General features: G+C 41.4%; 1 protein-coding gene across 1 annotated transcript in view; it reads left to right on the top strand.

Moving 5' to 3' along the window:
• Window positions 1–27,959, top strand: part of SCN11A (sodium voltage-gated channel alpha subunit 11) — a 133,222-nt gene that overhangs the window by 80,462 nt on the left and 24,801 nt on the right. The window contains exons 16-23 of the mRNA XM_081527406.1: window positions 307–545; window positions 5,319–5,501; window positions 8,300–8,668; window positions 11,109–11,531; window positions 13,787–13,906; window positions 14,645–14,759; window positions 17,547–17,701; window positions 23,478–23,651. Coding sequence (XP_081383532.1) covers window positions 307–545; window positions 5,319–5,501; window positions 8,300–8,668; window positions 11,109–11,531; window positions 13,787–13,906; window positions 14,645–14,759; window positions 17,547–17,701; window positions 23,478–23,651 — 1,778 coding nt within the window. The remainder of the gene's footprint in view (window positions 1–306; window positions 546–5,318; window positions 5,502–8,299; window positions 8,669–11,108; window positions 11,532–13,786; window positions 13,907–14,644; window positions 14,760–17,546; window positions 17,702–23,477; window positions 23,652–27,959) is intronic.

Genomic DNA, 27,959 nt, shown 5'->3' with positions numbered 1-27,959 from the left:
GGCTTATGTCTGTCTCTTTCTGTCTCAGGGGTTCATAGCCGGTCAGTGTTGACTTTCCCATCTATATCTCTGACAGTGCAGCCCCACTCCCAGGTGCTCAGTGTACATATAAAGACTTTTACTTGACTATGCCACATGAAAGCTGAGTGTGGGAAACCTTTTTAGTGACACATCAGTACTCTTCTTGACTGATCACGTTGTAGCTCAGAAGATGCCAGACAAGAGGAAAGAAGGACCCACAGGCAAAGAGCAGCCAGACTGGTGCAGAGCTAACTCCTCAAGTGCTTTTTCATTCTTCTTCTCCAGAACAAGAAAAATCACAGGAGCCTTGCCTCCCATGTGGGGAAAATCTGGCGTCCAAATACCTCGTGTGGGACTGTAGCCCCTGGTGGCTAGACGTTAAGAAGGTCCTGAGAACCGTGATGACCGATCCCTTTACTGAGCTGGCCATCACCATCTGCATCATAATCAACACTGTCTTCTTGGCCATGGAACATTACAAAATGGACCAGAATTTTGAGAATATATTGTACACAGGGAACTTGGTAATTCTAGGTTTTAAAAAATATGGAACATATTTCAAACTGTGAATTATGACTCTTTCAAGTCTAGATATTTTGTGCATGGTCTAACCTAACATGGGTCTTTGGTTCTCTTAGGTGGAGTAGAGGGAAAAAATGACTGTTAGAATTTTATTTTTACCCATTTCATTAACTTTCAGTGGGCCCTGTTCACTCTCAAGTATGTTAAGTTATGTCTTTAGTCATCTAATGGATGACTAAAGAGTCATTATTTGGTAAGAAAGAAGCAAGTAAACATCTGGTTTTTTTTGGCTGTGCTGAGTCTTTATTGCTTTGCTCTGTAGCTTTCTCTAATTGTAGTGAGTGGGGGCTCCTTTTTGTTGCGGTGCCTAGGCTTCTCAATGTGGTGAGAAGTGGGGGCTTCTTTTGTTGCTGAGCACAGGCTCTGGGCACGTGGACGCAGTAGTTGTGGCTCATGAGCTTAGTTGCTCCGTGGCATGTGAAATCTTCCTGGACCAGGAATCGAAACTGTGTCCACCACATTGGCAGGCAAATTCTTCTCCATTGTGCAACCAAGGAAGTCTGCAAGCAGACATCTTAAAAGGTCAACTATCTTGGATAATCAAGAAAATATTAACCATATCCAAGGACCCATGGTAATGAGTACCATGGTACCTAGTGATGTTGATGACATCATTTGTCACAAAATAATGTGACTGCCATTGCTAAGTGTTATTTTCCCTGTAAAGGTGAGTCGGGGCCTGGAAGCTGTAGGAGGTCTCCTTTCCCAGGAGTGGGTTGTGAGGTGGAGAGTGAGCTGGGGTGGGGTTCCAGATGAGCCTGCTTCAGTAGTCTCTGTTAAATTGGGAAAACTAAGGTAGGGGAACAGACTTTTCAAGAACTGTTCACTTTGATTCATAATTCCTGCAGAAGGCCCAAGGGAAAATCAGTTTCCCAAGTATCAGAAATAGTAAGTACTCAGTGAATGTTCTACCCTAATTTTCTAATGAGTTAATTAGCTAAAAATCTTATCAGAATGTCGAGTCTTTTCTTCTTAAAGTTTTATGTTATTTTTCTAGTTTAAAGGAATACTTGTTTTTTTGTTTTTTTTTTTAGAACACATGGATTTTATTTTATTTTAAAAAATTAATTAATTTATTTTAATTGGAGGCTAATTACTATACAATATTGTAATGATTTTTGCCATACATTGACATGAATCAGCCACGGGTATACATGTGTCCCCCATCCTGAACCCCACTCCTGCCTCCCTCCCCATCCTATCCCTCAGGGCTGTCCCAGTGCACCGGCTTTACTTGTTTTTTAATTTTAAAAACAAGGGAAAACTTTGTTTTTGTTGAAAAACAAGGAAGAAACTAATTTCTTATGGTCTTACTAGCACGATGATCATTTTTAGCATCACAGAATATTTCCAAGTATGTGTGTAGGTGGATGTTTAAAAATTTTTTTTACATTGACAAGAACCCAAAGTACCTGTTGAATCAGGAGTTGGTCCACAGAGCTGCATCTATGCATCAAGTTTAGGATGATGTACAACTGTAGACAGGTGCCTGTCACCTTTGGTTCCACATCCTATAAAGAAGAGAAAGGAACTTCAATATAAGACCAGGGTGGGTCTCCTTATAGATAGTCTGTATTTTAAGTTCTTTTTCCCATACTGCCTTTAGGAAGAAGTGCCCTTTGGGTACGCATATGTTGGATTAGATTCCATGTTGCACAATGAACCTGACACACAGATTACCTTCTAACAGGCTGGGTCTTCTGGGATCGGGGCCAGGGTGTTTAGTTCTCTCCTGTTGAGGTGTCCCAGAGTGGCCTAATGCGGTTATTTCACTTGGAGGGAGAATGTGGTATGACCTCAGGGCCACAGTACCTACCTCAACAGAGTCAGCAGGACCCATCTTTCAGTACCTCCTAGTAGACAGAGTTATTAGATAAGTTCCAGAGAATACTCAAAAAATCTCTGACAGGGTCGTCTCCACAGACAGGGCTTCCCAATTGCAAAGGTGGTCTGTCCATCACTTCACCTATTGATCCAACTATCGAAAGTAACCAAAGCCCACCTCTCATATTTCCCACTGAACAGGCATCCCAGGTACTGAAGCGAAGTTGCATTTTGCAGTTTGAAGGTGGCTAATTAAGTGACATTCTTTGAGGCACAGAGACATTGTTGGTGTCTGAAAACACAGGCAGCAGCTGGACCCTGAGTCCTGGAAATTGAAGAGAAACATGCAAAGCTGATTATGTAGCCTGTGCATCCATTCCATGCACCCCATTCACTACACATGCAAAAAAGGGAGCGGCCATCTCATCTGTTGTGCTCCCATGATGGTGATGATGGGAGGCCTTGGAGCCCTGAGCCTGAAGGAACACATCCAGACCTCCTTCCTCTGATGGATGGAGCAGGATTAAGCCGGCCTGTGGAGTTCTGTGGACTACACTCAGAAATAGGCTCTCTAGGCTTCAGAATTGCTTGAATCAAGGGGAGTCCATTGAGCTCCTGAGAAGTCATAAGTAGCAATTGAATTGGATTGCAAAACTGATGGTTCCCTGGGCATCTAGTGTTGCTGTCAGGCTAAGACACCTAAAGCCTGAAGGAGACAGGAGGAGGAAGAGTGGGTCAAAAGGGGATGGAGATGAATCCTGCACAATTAACTGGAACACACAGCACATCATGCTTTTAGGCACTGATTGTGGCATTTTAGGGATAGACAGCAATGTTGGGGGCTTCCCTGATGGCTCAGCAGTAAAGAATTCACCTGCAGTGCAGTGGCCACAGGAAACGCGGTTTTGATCCCTAGGTCAGGAAGATCCCCTGGAGGAGGGCATGACAACCGACTCCAGTATCCTTGCCTGGAGAATCCCGTGGACAGAGAAGTCTGGTGGGCTAAAGTCCATAGGGTCACAAAGAGTCGGATAAGACTGAAAAGTGTCGGATAAGACTGAAGAGACTTAGTACACACACACACACACACAGGCAACAATATTTAAAGGAAAAAGATAGATATAAACTTTTTTTTTTTTGCCACTCTTGATTTCTTTTTATTTGCCTATCTGGGATTTACCTTTGCCCATCCTTTTATTTTAACTTGTGTCATTTTATTTTAGGGTTATATTTTATCATTAGTCATTTCATTATTTATAAAAATAGACCACCTGTTACTTTTAATAAAGAGATTTAATCATTTATAGGTTGTTGCTGTTGTTTCCAGAATTAAAGAGGAGAGTCTTATAATGAACAACATTTAAAAGGATTTTAACCCTTTTTATGTGAAAGTCACTCAGTCGTGTCTGGCTCTTTGCAACCCCATGGACTATACAGTCCATGGAATTCTCTAGGCCAGAATACTGGAGTAGGTAGCCTTTCCCTTCTGCAAGGGATCTTCCCAACCCAGGGATTGAACCCAGGTCTCCCACATTACAGGTGGATTCTTTACCAGCTGAACCACAAGGGAAGCCCAACCCTCTTTTATTAAAAAAAAAAACCAAAAAACAAAAACCCTTTTTATACTACTGTATTATTTTCACACTATGGTTTTTCTCATTTCTGCTTAATTTCTGTGTGTGTTTATGATAGAGAATGTGCTATTTGCTATGAAGAAATGCTTTGCCTTATTTTCTGCAAAGATATAGGAAAGCTGATTATGTAGCCTGTGCATAATCAGGAGATAGATTTAGGAGATAGATTTAACTTTGCATTTGGCTACTGTGCTGCTGCTGCTGCTAAGTCGCTTCAGTCGTGTCCGACTCTGTGCGACCCCATAGACGGCAGCCCACCAGGCTCCGCTGTCCCTGGGATTCTCCAGGCAAGAATACTGGAGTGGGTTGCCATTTCCTTCTCCAGTGCATGAAAGGGAAAAGTGAAAGTGAAGTCACTCAGTTGTGTCTGACTCTTAGCGACCCCATGGACTGTAGAGTACCAGGCTCCTCCGTCCATGGGATTTTCCAGGCAAGAGTACTGGAGTGGGGTGCCATGGCTACTGTGCAACATTTTGCAAATTTCTTAAGCCTGTATTTATCTAATTGTTAAAGATCAAGAATTATTTTTCCCGTGGAAAAGACATAGTTTAGTGCTTCTTAAACTCTTGCCCCTCCTTTTAATTCTTTAATGTTTTGTTCTGGAATGATGTGCCCTGCATTCTGAGGGAGTTCTTAAGATTATATTCTGATTCACTAATCTTCCTTTCAACCATAACCAACTCAGGGTTTATCTTCTATATCAGGTTCCTCAAAAACATTTTTTCTGTGTCTGGTAGTGTTTTTCAATTCTTTGTTCTGGGACCTTAATTTTTTTTTTTCTGACCAAAGTGTTGAGGTTGAGTGTTTAGACAAACTGCTCTTGTATTTTTGTTTATGAATGATATTTATCTTTACTTTTCAGAGCTGTTGTGTACTCCCCTCACTTTGGAGTTATTAGTATCTTTAAGAGAATTCAGAGGAGGAATTGCTTGACACTTCCTATTACTCTGCCATCTACCAAGAAGCCAATTTTGCTTTATTTATTTATTTTTTTGACAGAATGGAAAATAATATTTACTCTCCATCCTGATGCCTGTTAGCTTGGTGATACTGGACTGGAGGCCACAGTGGGACAGGGTGGTGGGGAGAGGGGAAAAGGTAAAGTGAAATCCATGCTACAGTCGTAAATGTTTCTTTTTCATGGACTGCAGGGTATATTGTATCAAGTATGAGAATACAGTTAGCTTCTTTGTAACCTCTGTAATTCCTTTGGACATACCTTCTTTTTCTCATTTTTTTTTTTCTGTCTCACTGTAGGTTTTCACTGGCATTTTCATGGCTGAAATGTGCCTAAAAATCATGGCGCTGGATCCCTACCACTACTTTCGTCGAGGATGGAACATTTTTGACAGCGTTGTTGCTCTTCTGAGTTTGGCAGATGTGATATTAAACCATATAGTTTCAGGAAAAAGTTCAATATCATTTCGTTCCTTAAGAGTGGTAAGGCACTTACTTTCTTATTTTACTGAATAACTTATCTGCCAGGATTGAAGAGTCTTCAGTGAGTTCAATAGCTAGTTTCGGATTAAAGCTTACCATTTTACCTTAATCTGGGAACCCAAATTACATTCCTCCTGCCACCCAGGTCTATAATATACTTGTGAGTCCCAGGCGGTCTTCTCTCAGTTGAACCCCTACTCTCCTCCCACCCCTGCTGCAAGATGACCCTTCAGGCAACCAGAGGCAAAATTATGTCTTCTGATGTCAGGACTGTGCTCCTTGTTTTGTGTGCAACCCCCTCCAACCATCTTTTCCCCCACAGAACTCTAAGCCAGGCACCCTCACAGCTGGGCTTACTTAGGGGGTATTTACTACACAGCCCAGGATGGGGCAGGTGCTGCCAGCAGATGTTGTCTCACAGGGTCCCTCCTCATTGCTGCCAGTAGCACAGTCCTTTTCTGTAGTCTTTGCCCTTCATCCACAAACCACTGGAGGCACCCCAGTAACCTTTGCCGAGTACCTGATATGTACGGGGGAAGGCTCAAAGGTGAGGGAAACACTGCCTTCAAGGAGTTTGTGGTCTAGGGAAAATATAAGACATGCCCAGAAATGACCATGAGGCAGACCCCATAAGAGATATGGGCAGAAATCACAGACAAATCGCATCTGAGAAGGGAATCAGGAAACCACAAAAGGTTACCTCTTGTCCTCTTTCAAAGATTTACTTTTTTGAAGGGGGCATGGATAAGATTTCTTTTTTTCTTTTTTTAAAACTTTTTATTTCATATTGAAGTATAGCTGATTAACAATGCTGTGATATTTTCAGGTGAACAGTAAAGGGACTCAACCATACATACATGTATCCATTCTCCCCCAAACTCACCTTCTATCCTGGCTGCCATATAACATTGAAAAGAGTACCTTGTGCTATACAGTAGGTCCTTGTTGGTTATCCATTTTAAACATACCAGTTTGCACATGTCCATCCCAAACTCCCTAACTATCTCTCCCCCTCATCCTTCTCTCCGGCAACCATAAGTTCATTCTCTAAGTCTGTGAGTCTCTTTCTGTTTTTCAAGTAAGTTCATTTATATAATTTCTTTTTGGAGTCCACATATAAGGGGTGTCATACAATGTTTCTCCTTCTCTGTGGATAGGATTTCTAAACCTGTGGAATAAGACGTTTGATTCAGTTACTTAAGCATACATTTTATAGTTGGCATATATTAGAAAAACACACTGCTTAAAATCAGGCATTTTTAGGCTGCTCCCTAAAGTTTTATTGGTGCTTGGGTGAGCAAAATTACATTTGCTATACTACTGGTTAGGCTTATTACAGCCATGCTCTGAGGCAAGGAGTTCTCTGACTTTGTCTATGGACAAGAATAGAACCACATTTTCTCCCTGAGATGACCCCAGTTCCCCTCTATGTAGACAGCAGTGGTCCCTCTCTTGTGAGAGAAGTCTAACTGATCTGCAGTATCTCCCTGCCCCTCCACAAATATTGGGTTGGCCAAAAAGTTTGTTCAGGTTTTTCTTTAACATCTTATGAAAAACCCAAATGAACTTTTGGTCCAACCCCAAAGTTGACACTTAACAGGACTGTACTTTGGAGTGAAACCATCGGTTTACATTAAAAGTTAAGATAAGAAATAATCTGTGAAACTAGTTACTGTGCTTCTTTCTGTTATTGTCTCCTATAAGGCCTGTAAGTTTCCACGGAGAGAATTTCTCTCTGGAAAAAGAGAACGTGTCTTGAGTAGTTGATTGCCTTTTTCCTCCTAGGCACAATACATCAACTTGTGAGCTCAATTATATAATGCAGGAGTTAACGAACTTTGTCTGTAAAAGCCAGGTGGTAAATTTTTTCAGTCTTACAGGCCATATGGTCACTGTAGAAACCTCTCAGTTTGCCATCATAGCACAAAAGTAGCTGTAGACATTAGAGTACGCATGTGTGTGGCTGTGTTCCAATAAAACTTTATTTACAGACATGAAAATTTGAACTTTATACAACTTTAATGTGTAATGAAATATTTAAAAAAATTATTTCCAACCATTTAAAGTTGTAAAAAACTTTCTCACCTCTCAGGCCATATAAAAGCAGGTAATGGGATGGATCTGGCCCTGGGCCCAGAGTTTTTGACCCTTAGTATAGATAGTGAAGGACAGGGAAGCCTGGCATTCTGCAGTCCATGGGGTCACAAAATGTTGGACATGACTTAACGACTGAACAACATCATATTGGGGGTTCCCCAGTGGTGCAGCAGTAAATAACCCGCCTGCAATCCAGGAGATGCTGATTTGATCCCTGGGTCAGGAAGATCCCCTGGAGAAGGAAATGGCAACCCACTCCAGTATGCTTATCTGGGAAATCCCATGGATAGAGGATCCTGGTGGGCTACAGTCCATGAAGATCACAAAATAGTCAGACACGAGTTAGTGACTAAATAACAGCAACAACCAATATTATACAGGGTTCCAATATATTCATTTTGTTTAATTAATGTGCATGCTCAGTTCCACCATGATGATCCCAAAGTCTTTATCATTTAAAAAAATTAGACCAAATGTTTCATTTTTAAAACAAAAAATAAATATGGGTGAATATCAGATTGGGGCATGGAGTTGCTGACCATGTTTAGGATGGATTTGGCTTTGAAAAGACTTTTGAAAGTTATAAATGCTATGGTTTGGGAACAAGTCATTTGAATTATAGCTGAGCAGGTGGAATTTGTCCTAACTGGCTTTTCTTCCATTTTTGTTTATTGTCTTTTTTTTAATTATTATTTTTACAGCTGAGGGTCTTCAAGTTAGCCAAATCCTGGCCAACTTTAAACACACTGATTAAGATCATTGGCCATTCCGTTGGAGCCCTTGGAAACCTGACTGTGGTCTTGGCCATTGTGGTCTTTATTTTCTCAGTAGTTGGCATGCAGCTTTTCGGCTCTAAATTCAATTACAGAAAGAATCGTTTAAAGTCCTGTGATCCTGAAGTCCTATGTTTACGACGCTGGCACATGGGGGATTTCTACCACTCCTTTTTGGTGGTATTCCGCATCCTCTGTGGCGAGTGGATTGAAAACATGTGGGAATGTATGCAAGAAGCTAACCCAACACTGTGTGTTATTGTGTTTCTGTCGATCATGGTGATTGGAAAACTCGTGGTGAGTGTCTCAGTTTTGTTGTTGTTGTTTTAAATGCATGGGCTAGACAAATGCATTAGCTTCTTTTCCAACACTTTACTAGTGAAAATTGTTATTTAAATATAGTATTATAAATTTAATGTTATATAATATTTAAAAATCTGCATTTGAATTTGATTTGGAGACAGTATGGTAAGCATGAAAGAAAACCTATCATGTAGTACTTTAAAGATGCCCCACTGTCTATCCTACTCCAAGTGATTATTCAAATCGCCACTGATTGGCTGAGGTAGGGATTTTTTACTTAATTTGGTCCATAGATGTAAAGAGTACATCATGCAAAATGCCAGGCTGGATAAAGCACAAGCTGGAATCAAGATAGTGGGGAGAAATATCAACAACCTCAGATAAGCAGGTGATACCACCTTTATGGCAGAAAGCGAAGAGGAATTAAAGAGCCTCTTGATGAAGGTGAAAGAGGAGAGTGAAAAAGCTGGCTTAAAGCTCAACATTCAGAAAACTAAGATCATGGCATCTGGTCCCATCACTTCATGGCAAATAGATAGGGAAACAATGGAAACAGTGACTGCTATTATTTTCTTGGGCTCCATAATCACTATGGACGGTGATTGCAGCCATGAAATTAGAAGGTTCTTGCTCCTTGGAGGAAAAGCAATGACAAACCTAGACAGTATATTAAAAAGCAGAGATATTACTTTGCCTACAAAGCTGTGTATAGTCAAGGCTATGGTTTTTCCAGTGGTCATGTATGGATCTGAGAGTTGGACCATAAAGAAGGCTGAGTGCTGAAGAGTTGATGCTTTCAAACTGTGGTGTTGGAGAAAACTCTTGAGAGTCCCTTGGAGTGCAAACAGATCAAACCAGTCAATCCTAACAGTAATCAACCCTAAATATTCATTGGAAGGACTGATGCTGAAACTCCAATACTTTGGCCACCCGATGGGAAGAGCCGACTCATTGGAAAAGACCTGATGCTGGGAAAGATTGAAGGCAGAAGGATAAGGGGACAGCAGAGGACAAGATGGTTGGATGGCATCACCAACTCAATGGACATGAGTTTGAGCAAGCTCTGGGAGATGGTGAAGGACAGGGAAGGCTGGCATGCTGCAGTCCATGGGGTTGCAAAGAGTCAGACATGACTGAGCAACTGAACAATAACAACAAAGATGTAAAGAAATGTCCACAGAGTAAGGTTTCTTGCTGTTTCAAAGAAGGAAGATGAGAGGAAAGGAGAAGGAGGAGAGGAGGAAGGAGGAATGATGAAAAAAGTGGTCCTTATTCTTCCTCCAGCCCTTTTATGACTGTGACTCTTGGTAGAACCGCAAGCATCATGCAACCATGAGAAGTGCCAAAGTAAGACAAAGTCAGCCCTGAGGAAGGTAGACTGAAGGTGGAACAAACCTATTATCAAGGCATAATTGGCCCTGTCTTTTAGTTTCAACATTTTGTCATGTGGCATTTTCTTATTATGTAAGCTTGCCCTGTATCTGTTACTTACAGCAGGAAACATGGTACTCTATGGAGAAACTAATCAAGTGTACACCATTGAGGGTGTGATGAGACAGGAGACAGACAAGGATACCTGAGCATAAGATCTTCAGAACTGAGTTGGGACTATCATGCAAATATAATTAATGATACTCATACAAATATAATTAACTGTCCTCAGTATCTAATAAATGGTGTTAGCAGACAACAGGAGATACGCAAGATAGGAGATATGCAAGATCAAGGGAGTGGGAAGGGAGTGCTAAGGAAGACATTGTGGGAGACACGGTACTTGAAAAAGGCACTTCAGAGGCAAAGAGGACTTAGCAAATAGAGGGTAGCTTGAGCAACGATTCAGACTTGGGAATTCTCATGGTGAAGCTGAGGAAGAGTGGCTGGACCCATTAACACCCACAAAACACTTCCCCCAAAGCTGTATATTTTTGAACTGGTCAGAGCCACAAACAAAAAAGGTAAAAAACCTGCACAAGTGTACCATCTCTCAAATTGTGCAGATAGGAGAGGACCTCATAGTACAGCGGTCCTAGACATTAGACTCATATCCATGTGGGCAATTCCAGCAGAAGTCCAACCTCATGATTCTGGCTGATCCCCAAGGAATATCCACTTTTGATTTTGCCACAAGGTTATGCCTTTCACCTTACCCTGGCTAGGCTCTACAATACACGCTGCTTATACACAGACAGAATGCATCTGGCTGTTTGTACCCTTTAACTTCAATTTCCTTTGGTCTTATCTTGATGTCTCTATAACTTCCTCAATCTTCTCTCCTTTTCTTTATTTTATAGATGAACTTTCTTGGAAGACAGAAGTACATAGAACTTTCATTTGATTTTGTTTCCAGTCTTGGGGAAAAGTTGTTGTGGAACCCTACTGTATTCTTTCCTTTGCTAAATTTTCCCTATGTCCCTCTCCCTTTGCCCCTTCCTAGGTACTCAACCTCTTCATTGCCTTGCTACTCAATTCCTTCAGCAGTGAGGAGAGAAATGGACACTTGGAAGGAAAGGTCAAGAAAACCAAAGTCCAGCTAGCCCTGGATCGGTTCCGCCGGGCTTTTTGTTTTATAATACATACTGTTGAGCATTTTTTCAGGAAGCGGTGCAGGAGGCAACATTTATCAAAGCAAAAAGAGGTGACAGAAGGCCCTGGTGGAGAGAGCAAAGATATCATTCCCCTGGTCACAGAGATGAGAAAGGGCCCAGAGATCTGGGAGGAGTTTGGTGTACTAACTTCTGCACCAATGACCTTGCATGATCGGACTTGGTTGGCCCCACTTGCAGAGGAAGAAGATGATGCTGAATCCCCTGGTGAGGATAAGGCACAGGCTGTCACACAACCTGAGGCTGGAAAACAGGTATGCAGGTTCATACATAGACTCAGAGATCGTTTAAAGCTGGAGTTGCCGTTGTGTACTGGTCGCCTCCTCTGTCCTGAGCACTATGCAGAGATGATAAAGGTATAAAATGTGGGGGCTGCACATCTGGGGCTGGTTCTAATCATGGTCCTGCACATGTGGCACAGGTGGGAGATACCAGAGGAGTTCAGAGTGGGCTAGGGCAATGAGGGAATCAAATGCCTTTGGTTGAGCACCAAAAGACTGAAAAGTGAGAAATGGGGTGTGGAAGGTGAAGTGAATATAGCGTAAAAGGAGATTTTGTTTCTTATGAGTTTCCTGCCACCCTGGGGAGGATGTCTTAGCCACTACCCGGGATACTTGGAGGGGCAGTAGTCTCTCATCTCTCAGCCTCCCTCTTCCTGCATGGAATCTCTGCCCTGCAAACTAGCTGGAGTAAGGGAGATCAGGGGCCCAGTTTTGTCAAGCTTTTGAACTTGGAATAAAGTCTCTGTCCTATGAGTAGTAACTGAAATGAAAAAAGAAATCCAACTTCTTGACCACATTTACCAGAAATTTAGCCTCTTCAACTCAGATTTGGAGATGAGAAAAGCTGGTGACCTGCACATTCTAATGAGATATATATCTCTTCATTGGGAGCTGACGGCAGAGGGAGCCCCATCTTCCTGGTCACATCTGCCTAAAGTGGAACTTCCATCAAACTGAGCTGGGGGTGGGAAGCGAGAGAGTAGGTCATGGCTAAAGTGCCATAGACTCCTGCTGTTATTACTGAATAGCGTAGATTTTTTAAAAAGTAAATATTTCTTCATTTGCTGTATGCCCTTAGGACAATTTACAGAAACCTTAAATATTTTTTTACAAATATTTTCCACCATTTATGTTAATTTTACTGTGGAACATTCTTTAGATCTCCTTACTCTACCATTTAGGAAGCAACACTGAATGTCTTTTTTATAAATGTATTAATTTTAATGACATTTTTAGATTACTATACTAATTTTGTTCTTTTTCCTCAAGTAAATTAACCTCCCTGTAGTTAATTTTTGAGGACTACTGATTTTATGTTTGTCTCGTCATACACTTTGGAATATAAATTGTAAAGTTCATCTTTGTGGGAGGGTCTGTCACTCTCACTGCAGTCTAAGTTCTGTGGTATCTTTAATAGACCCTTCTAAGGGATCCATTTCAGAACTAAATCTTATATTGGCAGCTGATTCTTCTTTAATAGTGATACTAGGCATTTTGCAGATCCAGTCACTAAGCCAGTGGCTCCCTTTGCCCAGGTCTTATTTCTGAGGCTGTACTTCCTTCTGCCTCCCTAGGTATGCAGCTTTGTATAATTGTAACCCCGGGCATTGGCCACAGCTGCTTTTAACTTTCTCTCTTAAGTACAAGAACTTCAACCAAGCCCAGAGTTTCAAGCTTTGGGTATAACTATGGTTTCCTTTTTCACATGGGACACTTCTATTCACCATTACCTGCTGCATGCTTAAAATTGTTATTACTTTATTTTTGTTCTGTGTCTGGTCCATAGATAATGTGTACCTGTTTTTTGTGTATATGTGTTCAAGGGGAGCAGCGTTCTTAAATTATGCCCATACAATGTCAGAATCACAAGAATCTTCACATATATTTTAGGACGAAACCTTTCTTAAGATGTGACTTTGTATATCCTTCTTAGATTTAGCTGCAGATCATCAGACAAAATTCATCTTTTATTTTTATGTTATAGTATATTTTCATATTTTCTTTATGCCTTTTGGTTACCTATTTTGCTAAGCCAATCCTCTGTACCTAAAAGAATACAAAATTATTTTCCAAATTATTCTTTTAATAGTTTTATTCATGTATTTTTACATTAGAACCTCAAGTGATTATCGATTTTAATTTTTTACTGTATTATGGCATTGTAGTATTTTTTCAGGGATAACTAATTATACCAGTACTATTTATTAAACAATCTATTATTTAGCCATTAAATTGATAGGATACAGTAAGTTTCACTTAATTATTTGCTGAATTTTGTATCAAATCATGTTGTTTTGATTATATTACTTATGAGTAAGTTTCATTATCTGTTTACTATAATAGTTTTTCCAGAATTATTTTATGTTGAGTTTTTTCTGGAGCAGTTTTTAAAAGTAAAGAGAAAAAGTTAAATAATGTCACAATTTTCATGACAAACAGAAAACCAAATAGAATTAAAACTTGTTTCATATCCAGGAGGAGTATTAATTCTACTCTTGGTTTCTCAGTGTCAGGGCAGTGAAGTCCATCAGAAGAGCAAGGATCCCACTAGTCCAGGAATTCAGAGTGTGGAAATTGATGTATTCTCTGAAGATGATCCTCCTATGTCAATACAAAATCTTCAGAAGGTAATTTTCCCAGGGTGTTCCCAGAAGAAACATAGCTCATCCACTTAGCTTGCTCAAAATAGCCACTATGGAAAAATACCAAGATTAGTACATAGCAAACTCTCAAAATTAGATCATTAAGCAAAGATCTAGGCTAGGGTTTCTCAGCCTCTCCAGTATGACATTTGGGCCCAGATAATAATTCTTTGTTATGGTGGACTGTTCTGTGTATTGTAAGGTGTTTAGCAGTACCCTGGCCTCTACCCACTAGATGCCCATAGAATCCGGGGCGCCCCCTCCTTACCATTGCAAAAATAAAAAATGTCTTTAAACATTGCCAAAGTGTCACCTGGAAAATAAAATCAATACAACCACTGTTCTAGGCCTATTATTCTGGGACTTGAGGTAGCTGACAATTTCATTTTCAGTAAAGTGGCCTCCTCCTCATCACCTGGCTTCTATATGTATGGTTTGTCAGCAGATCAGAGGTAAGATTTGGAGAGAGGAAAAGGTTGAGATACTGTGTCATGTGCTTTTACGTTTCATCATCCAAGGGAGAGGAATTAGAGAATTCTGTCTTGGAGTCAGGGCTGGTCAGAGCATTTAGGAAAGAACCTAACAAGAGGGATACTTTCTAGACACCCCTCATACCTACCTAGTTTCATGCATTAAAAGTCCTAAAATAAGATATTAGGTATTAACCATGGTGACAGAGAGTGTTGGAAAATGATTCCCCCTTTCCTTTGTTCTGATGTATAGAAGTCTGATGCTACAAGTGTGCTCTCAGAATGTAGCACGATTGGTCCACAGGATCCCTTTATGTGGGTACTTCAAATGGTTCCCAAAAAGGAACCAGAGAGGTGTTTGCCCAAAGGTAAGTGGCAATATTCCTACATTCAGTTCATGGACTATTTGGATGGGATTGTGTTGTTCTTTGAAGCTGTGTAGTTTGATAGATCCTTTCTTATTCTACTGGAGACAAAAGTGAAGAGAGTCTGCCCTGGATTCTTGAGACCATTTCAGGAAATTCTTGATTCAGGTGAGGTCAATTCATACAGCCCAACTTCTAGGGTAGAATCTTGGGAAAACTTTTCTAGAAAGCCCACTGAGCCAGTATTCCTACCACTTGGTAGAGTTCCTAATACATCAATTGTCAGGATATCCTTGAGGTCATAGATCAAGAGAACTTGATCATAAATCTGGGGTTGGCTAGAGCTCTTGCCAGGCCCTCAACTCATCTCTCAAAATTTTTTCTGGGAGAAGGCATCCAAGATGGTGGTGTAGGAAGACCCTGAGCTCACCTCCACCCATGGAAACACCAAATACACACTTACTTGTAGGGCAATTCCCCCTGAAAAAGACCCGAGGACTGATAGAACAGCTACTGCACATAGAACATATAGATCAGGTGGGAAAGATGGAGACATGGTATCCATGGGAACTGCACCCTCAACTTAGTGACCTACAGTAGGAAGGGATATTGTTGGGGCGCCAGAGCACAGACCCACCCACCTTGGGATCAGCAAGAAAACAGCAGATTAAAGGGCATCTAGACTATACCAGAAAGAGATCCATGTACCAACCCTAGTGTGTTAGTCAGGTCTTCGCTGGTGGCTCAGACAGTAAAGAATCTGCCTGCAAAGCAGGAGACCCAGGTTTGATCCCTAGGTCAGGAAGATCCCCTGGAGGAGGAAGTGGCAACCTACTCCCATTTTCTTGCCTGGGAAATCTCACGAACAAAGGAAGGAAATCCATGTTCTAACCCTAGAGCTTCTGCCAAGTGCACAGAGAAGTACTGGATCCCTTTGTGGGGTCAGAGACAGCAGAGAGCACCTCTGTTTGCTTCACCCCTAGAACTATCCCCAGCCCTCATTCACTCCAGCTCTAGCTACCCCACCAAGGTAGCCTTGGACTTAGCACTCCCCAAGGCCTGACTCCAGCCCAAGCCCACTCTAACCTCAGCTGCTGCACCTAGGTGGCCTCGTATACCTAAGTGCTCCCCAGGAGTTGCCCCTGGCAAGCTTCAGCCCCGGTAACCCTGCTGAAGATGCCAGGTGCAAGCTGTCTACACAGGGGACATTCCACACAAGTCCATTCCATGAATACCAAGATAGGTAGCCATTTCACCTAGTTCATAGAAGCAAAAACTAGAAGTCAAACAAAATAAGCATATGGAGGAATATATTCCAAATGAAAGAACAAAACCCTAAAGAAAAACAAAACCCAAGAAAAATCCTAAAGAAACAGAGTTAAGTAATTTACCTGGTAAAGAATTCAAAGAGATGATCATAAGAGTTTTCACCAAACTAGGGACGAAAATGGAGAACTTCATTTTAGTAAGAATTTCAACAAAGACTTAGAAAATGTGGGAAAGAATTGAATAACATGATAATAATGCAGTCCACATTATAATTAAAATGTCAAAAATTTGAATATATTGTGCCAGTCCTTCTGCTTTGTGAAGTTTCTGCCGAAAAATCATCTAATAGACTTATGAAGTTTCTCTTGTATGTAACTAGTTCTTCCCTTACTGCTTTTAAGATTATCTTTAGTTTTTTTATGATTTTTTTTTTTGGCCATGACTTGCAGCATGGGATCTTATTTCTCTGACCAGGGATCAAACCCATGCCCCCTTCATTGATTGCATGGAGTCGTAACCACTGGACCACTGGGGAAGTCCCTATTTTCATTTTTGACATTTTAATTATAATGTGTCTTGGCATGGATTTCTTTGGGTTCATCTTGTTTGAAAATCTCAGTGCTCCCGTCTCTGGACTTGGGTGTCTGTGTCCTTCCCCAGATTAGGGAAATTTTCAGTCATTATTTCTTCAAATAAGTTTTTTGTCCCTTTTCTCTCTTTTCTCCTTCTGAGGCCCCTATATTGCTAATGTCAGTGTACTTGATGTTTTCTCAGGGATCCCTTAAGCTCTTCACATTTAAAAAAATTCTTTTTGCTATCCTGATTGGGTAATTTCCACTACCCTGCCTTCCAGATCACTAGTTTCATTCTTCTGCATCCTCTAAACTGTTTCGTCTCAGTTATTGTATTCTTCATCTCAGTGTTGTATTCTTTCTCATCTCAGTTATTATTTTCTTCAGTTCTGATTGGTTCTTTTTAATACTTTCTATAGTTCTATATCTTTGTTGAAGTTCTCACTGAGTCTGAATTGGCATATGATGACCCCTATTCTGCTCTGTCAGAGAAGGCAATGGCACCCCACTCCAGTACTCTTGCCTGGAAAATCCCATGGACGGAGGAGCCTGGTGGGCTACAGTCCATGGGGTCGCTAAGAGTCGGACACGACTGAGCGACTTCACTTTCACTTTTCCCTTTCATGCACTGGAGAAGGAAATGGCAACCCACTCCAGTATTCTTGCCTGGAGAATCCCAGGGACGGTGGAGCCTGGTGGGCTGCCATCTATGGGGTCGCACAGAGTCGGACACGACTGAAGCGAGTTAGCAGCAGCAGCAGCATTCTGCTCTGTTGACCAAATGGTGTCACATGGCTGATCCCAGACTCAAAGTGTTGGAAAAAGACTCCAACTCTTTAGTTGGAGGGTTTGCCAAGTTACATGGCGTGTACAAGGAGGGTGAAGAGTTGGGCTATTAATGCACATGTATCATAGACACTAATGATAGTGACTCTCTAATTCCTTGTAGGCCTGAATTGCTGCTCTCTATGCTGTACTGTGGACAAGAGAAAGTCCTCCTGGATCATTTGGTGGAGCCTGCGAAAAACCTGCTACCAAATAGTGCAACACAGCTGGTTTGAGAGCTTTATTATCTTTGTGATTCTGCTGAGCAGTGGGGCACTGGTAAATTGTCATGGTCTTGTGGGGATACTGGGGGGCAAGGCGGCTTGGTGGCTTCATTCTGACTTGGCCCTTCAGGGAGCTGTGAATGTGGGGAAACTAGGAAAAAGTGGGATTTCTATTGGTGTATCCCCTTAGGGGACAGGATTTTGCCAGCATGTTCTGAAGAAATGCTACAACTGGGAAATCCCCAAGCTGAAGATGCTTTACCTGTGGGAGGCATGACCCATGTCAGCACCTTATTTATGTGTTTATTTATTTATTTGTTTTTTGGCCATGCCACACAGCATGTGAGAACTTAGTTCTCTGAACAGGAATGAAACTTGTGCCCCCTGCCGTTGAAGCACAGAATCTTAACAACTGGACTACCAGGGAAGTCCCCAGATTGGCACTTTAAAGTGGCTATTGGCGTCTTGACCTTAACTCCAAGTCTGTCCATCATTCCTGGGGGATTTCTAGACATTTTCAGTGTATTCTACATGTTTCCTCCTCTAGATGGCAATGCTCCTATTCTCTTTTTTCCTGATGGCCCTTGTGTTGTTTTCTAAAAGATAAAACATTTAGGAGGAGAAGTCTACAGGGGCTAGAATAGGATATAAGATGCCTTGGTATTTTTCACCACTCATGATCCTTTGAGAGGAGGGAAAAAAGATACTGTTTTATGTGTATGACAGATCCTTCCAAATTGAGGTGTGTTGTGATTTCTGATGAGCTTTGGAAATAACTGAATCAATCAACCTCCCTAGCCATATGGTCATGAACTCCTTTCTGCTCTCTCCTCACCTTGTTGTCCTCTCTCCTCCTCTGCACACATACCCTCACCTTGAGCAACAATATTTTTTCTCTTATCACCTACATGTTTCTCTCTCTCCCTCCCCTTATGTCTTGTGTTTCCTCTTAAAATGGCCATAATGTAAAACTAAATTCTCTTAGTATTTGTCATCCCAAGTGAATGGAGTACTGAGTTCCCCTTATTGATTTAGAGTCACAGAACATTTCACAGTAAATTGCTAGAAGGGACAAGGACCCATCTTGTTCCTACACCCCTACCTTCCTGGTTAGTGCTTTACACCTGTGTAATCTCCAGATGAAAGGAGATGAGCATGAATTGGGGTCCACCAGAGCCTGTGGTCAACAGACAGTCCATTTACCTGCTTTGTTGTTCTTCAAACTCTTTGCAACCATGTGGACTATGGCCTGCCAGGCTCCTCTCTCCATGGGATTTCCCAGTCAAAAATGCTAGAGTGGGTTGCCTTTTCCTTCTCCAGGGGATCTTCCCAACCCAGGGTTCAAACCCATGTCTCCTGCATTGGCAGGTGTATTCTTTACCATTGAGCCACAGGGAAGCCCATTTACCTCCTTACTTCTATGTAAATTATTCCTGAAACAAAAAATCAAATGTCTCTAAGACAATCCCAGAGAATTCCCTTGATTAATTTTTTATCAGTCATCCTGTAGGCTTCCCTGTAATCTTCTGGTGATTAAATTTCATTAGGTATCTACACTTCCAAGTGATGAGGTTCTCGTACTTATTCCACAAATAGTTGCTGTTATCTGTCATGCCCTGTGCTACTTAGTGGAAAAGCAGTGTTGTTGTCACAAGGTCACATAGACACCTGTGTGAGAAAACTTATAATCAGAGAAGCAGCAGAGGGTACACAGATCTCCTAGTTCTCATCTGCCTTCAGATGAGGCAAGTGTAGGCTGGGCAGAGTGAGACTGAACACAATGCAGAGGCTTCCGGGAGACAGACACAGGCCCTGTTTCACTGCACGTATTTATAGAGAAATGGAGACAAGAAACATCTAGTCCCTCACCACCATGTGTGGTATGTGGACCAGCAGCCTCATATCACCTGGCAGCTTATTAAGAATTCAGAGTCTTGGGCCAACCCCAGACCTGCTGAATCAGACGCTAGGTGGTTTAAGGCTCATGAGAGTTTGTGAAGCTCTGATTTGGGCAACTACATAGAAATAGGAGCATCCTGGATTAGGCCTAGTTATATTATGGGAGTTTCCAATGCTCAGTTCTGATATCAGCCTGCTCTTCCTTTGAGCAAACTCAGACCTGCTGACCCAGCTTGTTACTAAGCTTCCAAAATGAAATGGGAAATGAGCTTTCAACACCATTCAGATTTGTCTCCCCTAAAGAGGCAGTCAGCAAAAACAAGACCAGGAGCTGACTGTGGCTCAGATCATGAACTCCTGATTGCAAAATTCAGACTTAAATTGAAGAAAGTAGGGAAAACCACTAGACCATTCATGTATGACCTAAATCATATCCCTTATAATTATACAATGGAAGTGACAAATAGATTCAAGGGATTAGATCTGACAGACAGAGTACCTAAAGAACTATGGATGGAGGTTCATGACATTATACGGGAGGCAGTGGTCAAGACCATCCCCAAGAAAAAGAAATGCAAAAAGGCAAAATGATTGTCTGAAGAGCCTTACAAATAGCTAAGAAAAGAAGAGAAGCAAAAGGCAAAGGAGAAGACGAAAGATATGCCCATTTGAATGCAGTGTTCCAAAGAGTAGCAAGGAGAGGTAAGGAAGCCTTCCTCAGTGATCAATGTAAAGAAATAGGGGAAAACAATAGAATGGGAAGACTAGAGATAGAAGACTAGAGATCTCTTCAAGAAAGTTAGGGATACCAAGGGAACATTTTATGCAAAGATGGACACAATAAAGGACAGAAATGGTATGCACCTAAGAGGTGGCAAGAATACACAGAAAAACTATACAAAAATGATCTTCATGACACAGATAACCACGATGGTGTGATCACTCATGTAGAGCCAGACATCCTGGAATGCGAAGTCAAGTGGGCCTTAGAAAGCATCACTACGAACAAAGCCAGTGGAGGTGATAGAATTCCAGTTGAGCTATTTCAAATCCTAAAAGATGATACTGTTCAAGTTCTCCACCCGATATGCCAGCAAATTTGGAAAACTCAGCAGTGGCCACAGGACTGGAAAAGGTCAGTTTTCATTCCAATCCCAAAGAAAGGCAATGGCAAAGAATGTTCAAGCTACTGCACAATTGCACTCATCTCACACGCTAGCAAAGTAATGCCCAAAATTCTCCACGCCAGGCTTCAACAGTATGTGAACTGTGAAATTCCAGATGTTCAAGGTGGATTTAGAAAAGGGAGAGGAACCAGAGATCAAATTGCCAACTTCTGTTGGATCATCGAAAAAGCAAGAGAATACCGGAAAAATATCTATTTCTGCTTTATTGACTACACCAAAGCCTTAGACTGTGTAGATCACAATAAACTGTGGACAGTTCTTCAAGAGATGGGAATACCAGACCACCTTACCTGCCTCCTGAGAAATTTGTATGCAGGTCAAGAAGCAACAGTTAGAACTGGACATGAAACAACAGACTGGTTCCAAATCGGGAAAGGAGTACGTCAAGGCTGTATATTGTCACCCTGCTTATTTAACTTATATGCAGAGTACATCATGAGAAATGCAAGGCTGGATGAAGCAAAAGCTGGAATCAAGATTGCTGGGAGAAATATCAATAACCTCAAATATGCAGGTGACACCACCCTTATGGCAGAAAGCGAAGAAGAACTAAAGAGCCTCTGGATGAAAGTGAAAGAGGAGAGTGAAAAAGCTGGCTTAAACTCTGCATTCAAAAAATGAAGATCATGGCTTCTGGTCCCATCACTTCATGGCAAATAGATGGGGAAACAATGGAAACAGTGAGAGACTTTATTTTTTTGGGCTCCAAAATCACTGCAGATGATGACTGCAGTCATGAAATTAAAAGACGCTTATTCCTTGGAAGAAAAGCTATGACCAACCTAGAGAGCATATTAAGAAGCAGGGACATTACTTTGTCAACAAAAGTCCGTCTAGTCAAAGCTATAGTTATTCCATTAGGCATGTATGAATGTGAGAGTTGGACTATGAAGAAAGCCAAGTGACGAAGAATTGATGCTTTTAAACTGTGGTGTTAGAGAAGACTCTTGAGAGTCCCTTGGACTGTAAGGAGATCAAACCAGTCAATCCTAAATGAAATCAACCCTGAATATTCATTGGAAGGACTGATGCTGAAGCTGAAATTTCAATACTTTGGCCACCTGATGCGAAGAACGGACTCATTGGAAAAGACCCTGATATGGGAAAGACTGAAGGCGGGAGGAGAAGGAGATGACAGAGGATGAGATAGTTGGATGGTATCACCGACTTGATGAACATGAGTTTGGGCAAGCTCCGGGAGTTGGCGATGGACAGGGAGGCCTGGTGTACTGCCGTCCATGGTGTCACAAAGAGTCAGACACGACTGAGCGACTGAACTGAAAGAGGCAAACAGACAACCCCTTACCTTCAAGAGCTTGGAGGCTTGTAGACAAGACAGATGGAGTCCAGACAGCTCTAACTATTGCCGTAGTGGTACACTCAGAGAAGCAATGGGCCATGTAAGATGGCACCTAACCTGTTCTTGTGGAAGAAGGACAGTTTCCTACAGAAGATATCAGTAAGCTGATATCTTAAAGGCTGACCAGGAGCCAGTGGGGGAGAGGAGGAGATGAAGGGCCTTCTTCAGTCAAAAGCCCACTTGGGGGTTGAAAGTGAGACTGTTTTATTCTTTATTCTTTTTCTCTAGGGTTGTGGGATTGTGAGATTACCTTAGTTCCTAACAGCATTGCTGATTTTTTCTTGCCTTCCCAAATGGCTCGGCAGGTTTAGTGCCTCTTCTCTCCTTTCTTTCATCCTCAGTAACACTGTAAAGGCCTAAAAGGACAGCTTATAGCCTAGCAATATAGACCCTGAAGAATCACATACACACATACTTTGGGTTAAGGAAATGTTTGGATGTAGTGTGAAAAAGGATCTCTCCAAAAGCTTAGATGTCTAATTTTCGTAGTCACACTTAATGAATGTTTGGGGCTTCCCAGGTGGTGCTAGTGGTAAAGAACTTGCCTGCCAATGTAGGTAGACATAAGAGACTCGGGTTCGATCCCTGGGTTGACATGATCCCCTGGAGAAGGAAATGGCAACCCAGTCCAGTAGTATTGCCTGGGGAAGCCCATGGACAGAGGAGCCTGGTGGGATACGGTCCATAGAACCTAACGTTAGGGTTAGGATTAGGGTTAGGGTTAGGGTTAGGCACAGAGTCGGATATGACTGCAGCAACTTAGCAACATTCGAAGTAATTTACATTGGGAGCTCTAGCCAGTGCTTCCTAAACTTTTGCACATCATGGTCCACGTACGAAAATGATCACATCTGTAGGGAACACTGGGATAAGTGGATAATGCTGTTTGTGGCGGGGGATGGCAAGCCTCACGGTTGGCAGGATCCAGAGTGTGAACTAAGGTTTTCAGACTTGATGTTATAAGCAATGAACAGCCACTGAATAGAGCCACCCAGATAACTAGGAGGATGAAAGAAATGGTGAACGCCACTGGGAGGTTCTGGGAAAGTTGGCAAGATATTGTTGGCAAGAGTTGAAAAGATTAGGAAGACCAGGAGATAGTGTGATGATCCATTAGTAAGATTTTTTTCTTTTTTTAATATTCTAGGGGCCATTGATGAGACTCTGGGAAACTATAGTGGCAACAGAAATCTAGAAATAGGATTTTCCTTCTTTTGTTTTACTTACTCAAGGAATTGTTTCTACTGGAAAAGTTCAGCCTTAATACCTTGTGAGCAAAATCTCATCACCAAGAGAGATCCTAGTTTATTCAAATAAGGAAGAACAATAAGAAGTAAAGTCAGCAGAGAGTCAACCTGACCTATGGCTGTGCTTTATCATTTCAGGTATTTGAAGATATTAACCTTGATAAACAACCCAAAATCCAAGAATTACTTAATTGTACTGACACTGTTTTCACATACATTTTTATCTTGGAGATGGGTCTGAAATGGGTGGCCTTTGGATTTAGAAAGTATTTCAGAAGTGTCTGGTGCTGGCTCGATTTCATCATTGTGATTGTAAGTTTACCATCTCTGTGTCACGTGCAGATGGGATTGAGGGGGGCTGGGTAGGGGTGGAGGAGGGGATCACATAGGAGCTGCTTTTCCCATGTACCTCGTATGAGTGCCTCTCCAGAATATTTCGCTTCACATTTATCTATCAGCAGTCCAGCCTTTCCTTGGTCCCATTCCTCATATGCTGCATTTCCTATGCTCACCATCTCAACCTTCCCATGATGGGACTCATCCCCTTCTCTCCATAAGCACCGCTTATGTCTGATGTACATCTAGAATTACTTTGCACATTCTCTACTTTTCCTTCTCCTCCCAACGTTTCATTTCTTTTCAAGACTTCTCAAAGCAGGTCAGCAGCCAGAAGATTAGGCTGGTCACCATCTTGACTGTCAAGCAACAAAGAGAATTATTCACATACATTTTTTTTTTCCATTTAATCTGAACAACAGTGTTCCAAGTTAGGCAGACCTGTGTATTGCCTACCACATTATAGACAAGGAAACCTGAAGCTCAGAGGCTTGGCAGTTTGTTTCAGATGAGATTGGAATTCACACCTTGGTCTGTAGGATGCTAAGGCCAATAGCAGTAATAGTAGATAACATTTTCTGGCTGCTTTCTCTGTACCAGGTACTCTGCCATATGCCTCTTACGCATTCTCTCTTTTAGTTATCACAGCGTTTCCATGTTGCAGTTATTATTTTTCCCAGATACATAGGAGTAGACTGAGTCATAGAAACATGTTCGAGGTTGCCCAGCTAGAAGATGGAGGTGAGACTCAAATCTAGTAAGCCTCCCTGCAAAGTCTTTGATTTTAACATCTATATCCTTTCTACAATGACCTAATTAGTTAGACTTTGTCCCTGCTACTTAAGAAAGTAGATGTGACAAATGCATAGTATAAACTGTGTGCTCAGCACACCATGCTGGAGAGCCATAGTTTTATTGGCAGGTACAAATAGGCCGTGTGGGTCAGCATTTCAGAAAGTCATCGGTGCCATCAGAGCTCCAACACAAGCATTCCCCTGAGCATCATGCGGGTCCCTATCAGTTTCCAGAGTGCTAGTCACTGTGCATCCAGTATCTTATTGACTATAGTGAAGGATGCATAAGACAATGGACAGATCTTTGGTATCTCTGATCTAGGACCTGTGGTTTACTGGCCTAAACTTAGGAGACTGATTCTTTTTTTGTTTTTGATTGGAGGATAATTACTTTAAAATTTTGTGTTGGTTTCTGCCATACAACACCGCAAACCTGTCATAGCTATGTAACTATATATCTATATCTATATCTATATCTATATATCCCCTTCCTCTTAAGCCTTCCTCCCTCCCCTTTCCCCTCCATCCTGCCCCCTTAGGTCTTCAGAGAGCACCAGGCTGGAATACCTGTTATATATATACCAGTTATACAGCAGCTTCCCCCTAGCTATCTGTTTTACACATGGTAGTGTGTATATGTCAGTGCAGCTCTCTCAATTTGTCCCATCCTCTCCTTCCCCTGATGTGTCCACAAGTCTGTGTAGGAGACTGATTTTAAAGCTGTTTCTTTACTCTCTTTCTCTGTAACCTCAAGCAAAGTGCTCGAAGTTTTGACATCAATTTCCAGATGGATATAAATGAGAGTGTAGACTCTAAATTGCCCAAATTTTCCCAGATACAAAATGGGAAACATACAGCTAACAATAACTATTTAAAATATCAAAACAGTAGTCGAGTGCCACACTTTCAAAAAGAACACCAGGTCCAGGTGGTTCTGAAAACAAGTTTGACCAAACTTCCAAGGAGCAGTGCTATAGACCAAATGTTTGTGTCCCTCTACCCTACCCCTGAAATTTCTGTGTTGAAACCTAATCTCCAGTGTGTTGGAAATGGGGCCTTTGGGAGGCAGCTAGGACATAAGAGCATGGACTCCAGAGCCCTCATGAATAGAATTAGTGATCTTATAAAAGAGACCCTACAGTTTCCTCACTCCTTTTGTGAAGACAGGGAGAAGATGACTGCCTGTGAACCAGGAAATAGGTCCTCAACCAGACACTGACTCTGCCAGCATCTTAATCTTGGAATTCCCAGCCTTCAGACTGTAAGAAATTTCTGTTGTTTATATATTCAGGCTATGGTATGGTATTCTGATATAGCAGCCTGAACTAAGACAAGCAGTACATCCCAACATTACTCAAATTATGACAAGGAACAGAAAAGGAGGGGAGGCTTGCAAACCTATTTAATGAGACAAACATAACCTTGATAACAAAATGAATAGAACAAAAATGAGTAGAGCAACAGAAGATATAATCCTTTAACTATATAGCTTTATAAATCCCAGAGAAAGCACTAAGTGTGGTCCACTATTACTGTTATCAGCCTTAGCATTATACAGACCCAATTCCATCTGAAACAAGATGCTGATCCAATGAGCTTCAGAGTTCATTGTCTGTAATGTGGTAGTGATGTTATGTGGTAGTGATTCTATGTGTGTGTGTTCTGTCAGTTTAGTCGTGTCCGACTCTTTGCGACCCTGTGGACTATAGCCTGCCAGGCTCCTCTGTCCAGGAGTTTCTCCAGGCAAGAATACTCGAGTGGATTGCCATGTCCTCCTCCAGGGGATCTTCCTGATAGGGGTTGAATGCATGTCTCTTAAGTCTCCTGCATTGTCAGACAGGTTCTTTACCACTAGGACCATGTGGGACACCCAGCAGTGATGTACACCACTGCATAATTCAGAACATTATCATGTGGATTAAATGAGTTATGTGAATACTCTTTTTATGTTGCTTGTTACTCAAGATTAAATAAAATGATCTTTATAATTTTGGAATAGGAAAGTGCAAACACAACCACAAATATATATATCAAAATATAAGACTTTCTTTTGTTTGTCCAACAACACCATGATTATAAAAGACAAGCTGGACCCTCGAGACAGTATATACCACATATATAACAGATAGTTGAGCTTACCAGGTGGCTCAATGGTAAAGAATCCACCTGCAGTGCAGGAGACACAGAAGACACAGGTTTGGTCCCTGGAGGTAGGGCATGGCAACCCACTCCAGTATTCTTGCCTGGAGAATACCATGGACAGAGGAAGCTGGTGGGCTACAGTCCATAGGGTCTCAAAGAGTCAGACACGACTGAAGTGACTGAGCACACCACTGTAAATAAATACCCTCTACAGATCAACAGGAAAAAGACAACCCAGTGTAAGAATGGGAGAAGGATGCAAACAGGCAATTCACAGAAGGATCTTGAGTTACTAATAAATGTATGAAGAAATACACACTAGTTACATCACCAGTTAGCACAGAAGTGCATATTAAAATGAGACTTCTTTTTACTTATCAGACAGACAAAAATTTTTAAGTTGGATAATATCTAACATAAAAAGGATTTAGGAAAATGGAATTTCTAATCATTGCTAACTGCTATACAATACATTTGGGAAAAGTTTTTCACCATTAAGTTAAAATTACAAATGAACCCAATTTACAAATCCCGAAGTACCACTTCTAGTTATACATTTAAGGAAAACTCTTGTGTATGTACCCAGGAAAAATGCACGTCTGTCCAGTTTGCTATTGTTCATAGTAGCAAAGAAATGGAAATAACTTAGGTATTCACCAAGGGAGAATGAGTTCACAAAATATAAATGTATGCTGTAATATTCCATAACAGTTAAAAGGAGAAAACCATAAGAATATATATCAACATGATAGGAATCTCAAAAACATAGTACAGGGAGATTAATGCAAATTAGGTAGGCATAAAATAAAACTAGTAAAAACTTCCCACCTGGAAAAATGCTGTAGAGTGGAAAAGAACAGGGATATGTTCATGTCAGCGTGTCTCATGGATGTTTCAGTTGGGGGTCAGGTTCCAGGTGAAAAGGTGTACAATGTCCCTCTAGGAGCATCTTCTCCATTTACGGTAACAGTCATTGGTAAAGCCAGAACTGCGAAGCGTTACAATCCTTTTCCCTCTGGTTAGGAACAAGGTCAACAGTCCATGGGGTCGCTAGAGTCAGACACAACTTAGCGACTAAACCACCACCATAGGAACAAGGTAGGCGTGTTTGTGCAAAAGTGATTAAATAACTCTCCCAACAGACAATGCTGTCACAAGCAGAAGAACAAAACAGCTTATTTGAAAAAGCCATTATAAATAAGCACGTTTTGAATTGATGGTGATTTTTTTATAGTTGATTATGAATTTAAGAATCTGGTTATTCTACCATATTCATTCAATTTCTCTTAATCTGCAAATGTGTTACTACTGCAGTGAGATTGGCTAGTGGGACGTGTTTTTAGATACC

This window comes from Giraffa tippelskirchi, chromosome 9 (genome assembly GCF_054371585.1).
Source record: "Giraffa tippelskirchi isolate mGirTip1 chromosome 9, T2T-mGirTip1v1.2.pri, whole genome shotgun sequence".
Classification (NCBI taxonomy): Eukaryota; Metazoa; Chordata; class Mammalia; order Artiodactyla; family Giraffidae; genus Giraffa; species Giraffa tippelskirchi.
Note: the sequence above shows the minus strand (reverse complement) of the source record. Positions and strands in the feature narration are given on the sequence as shown.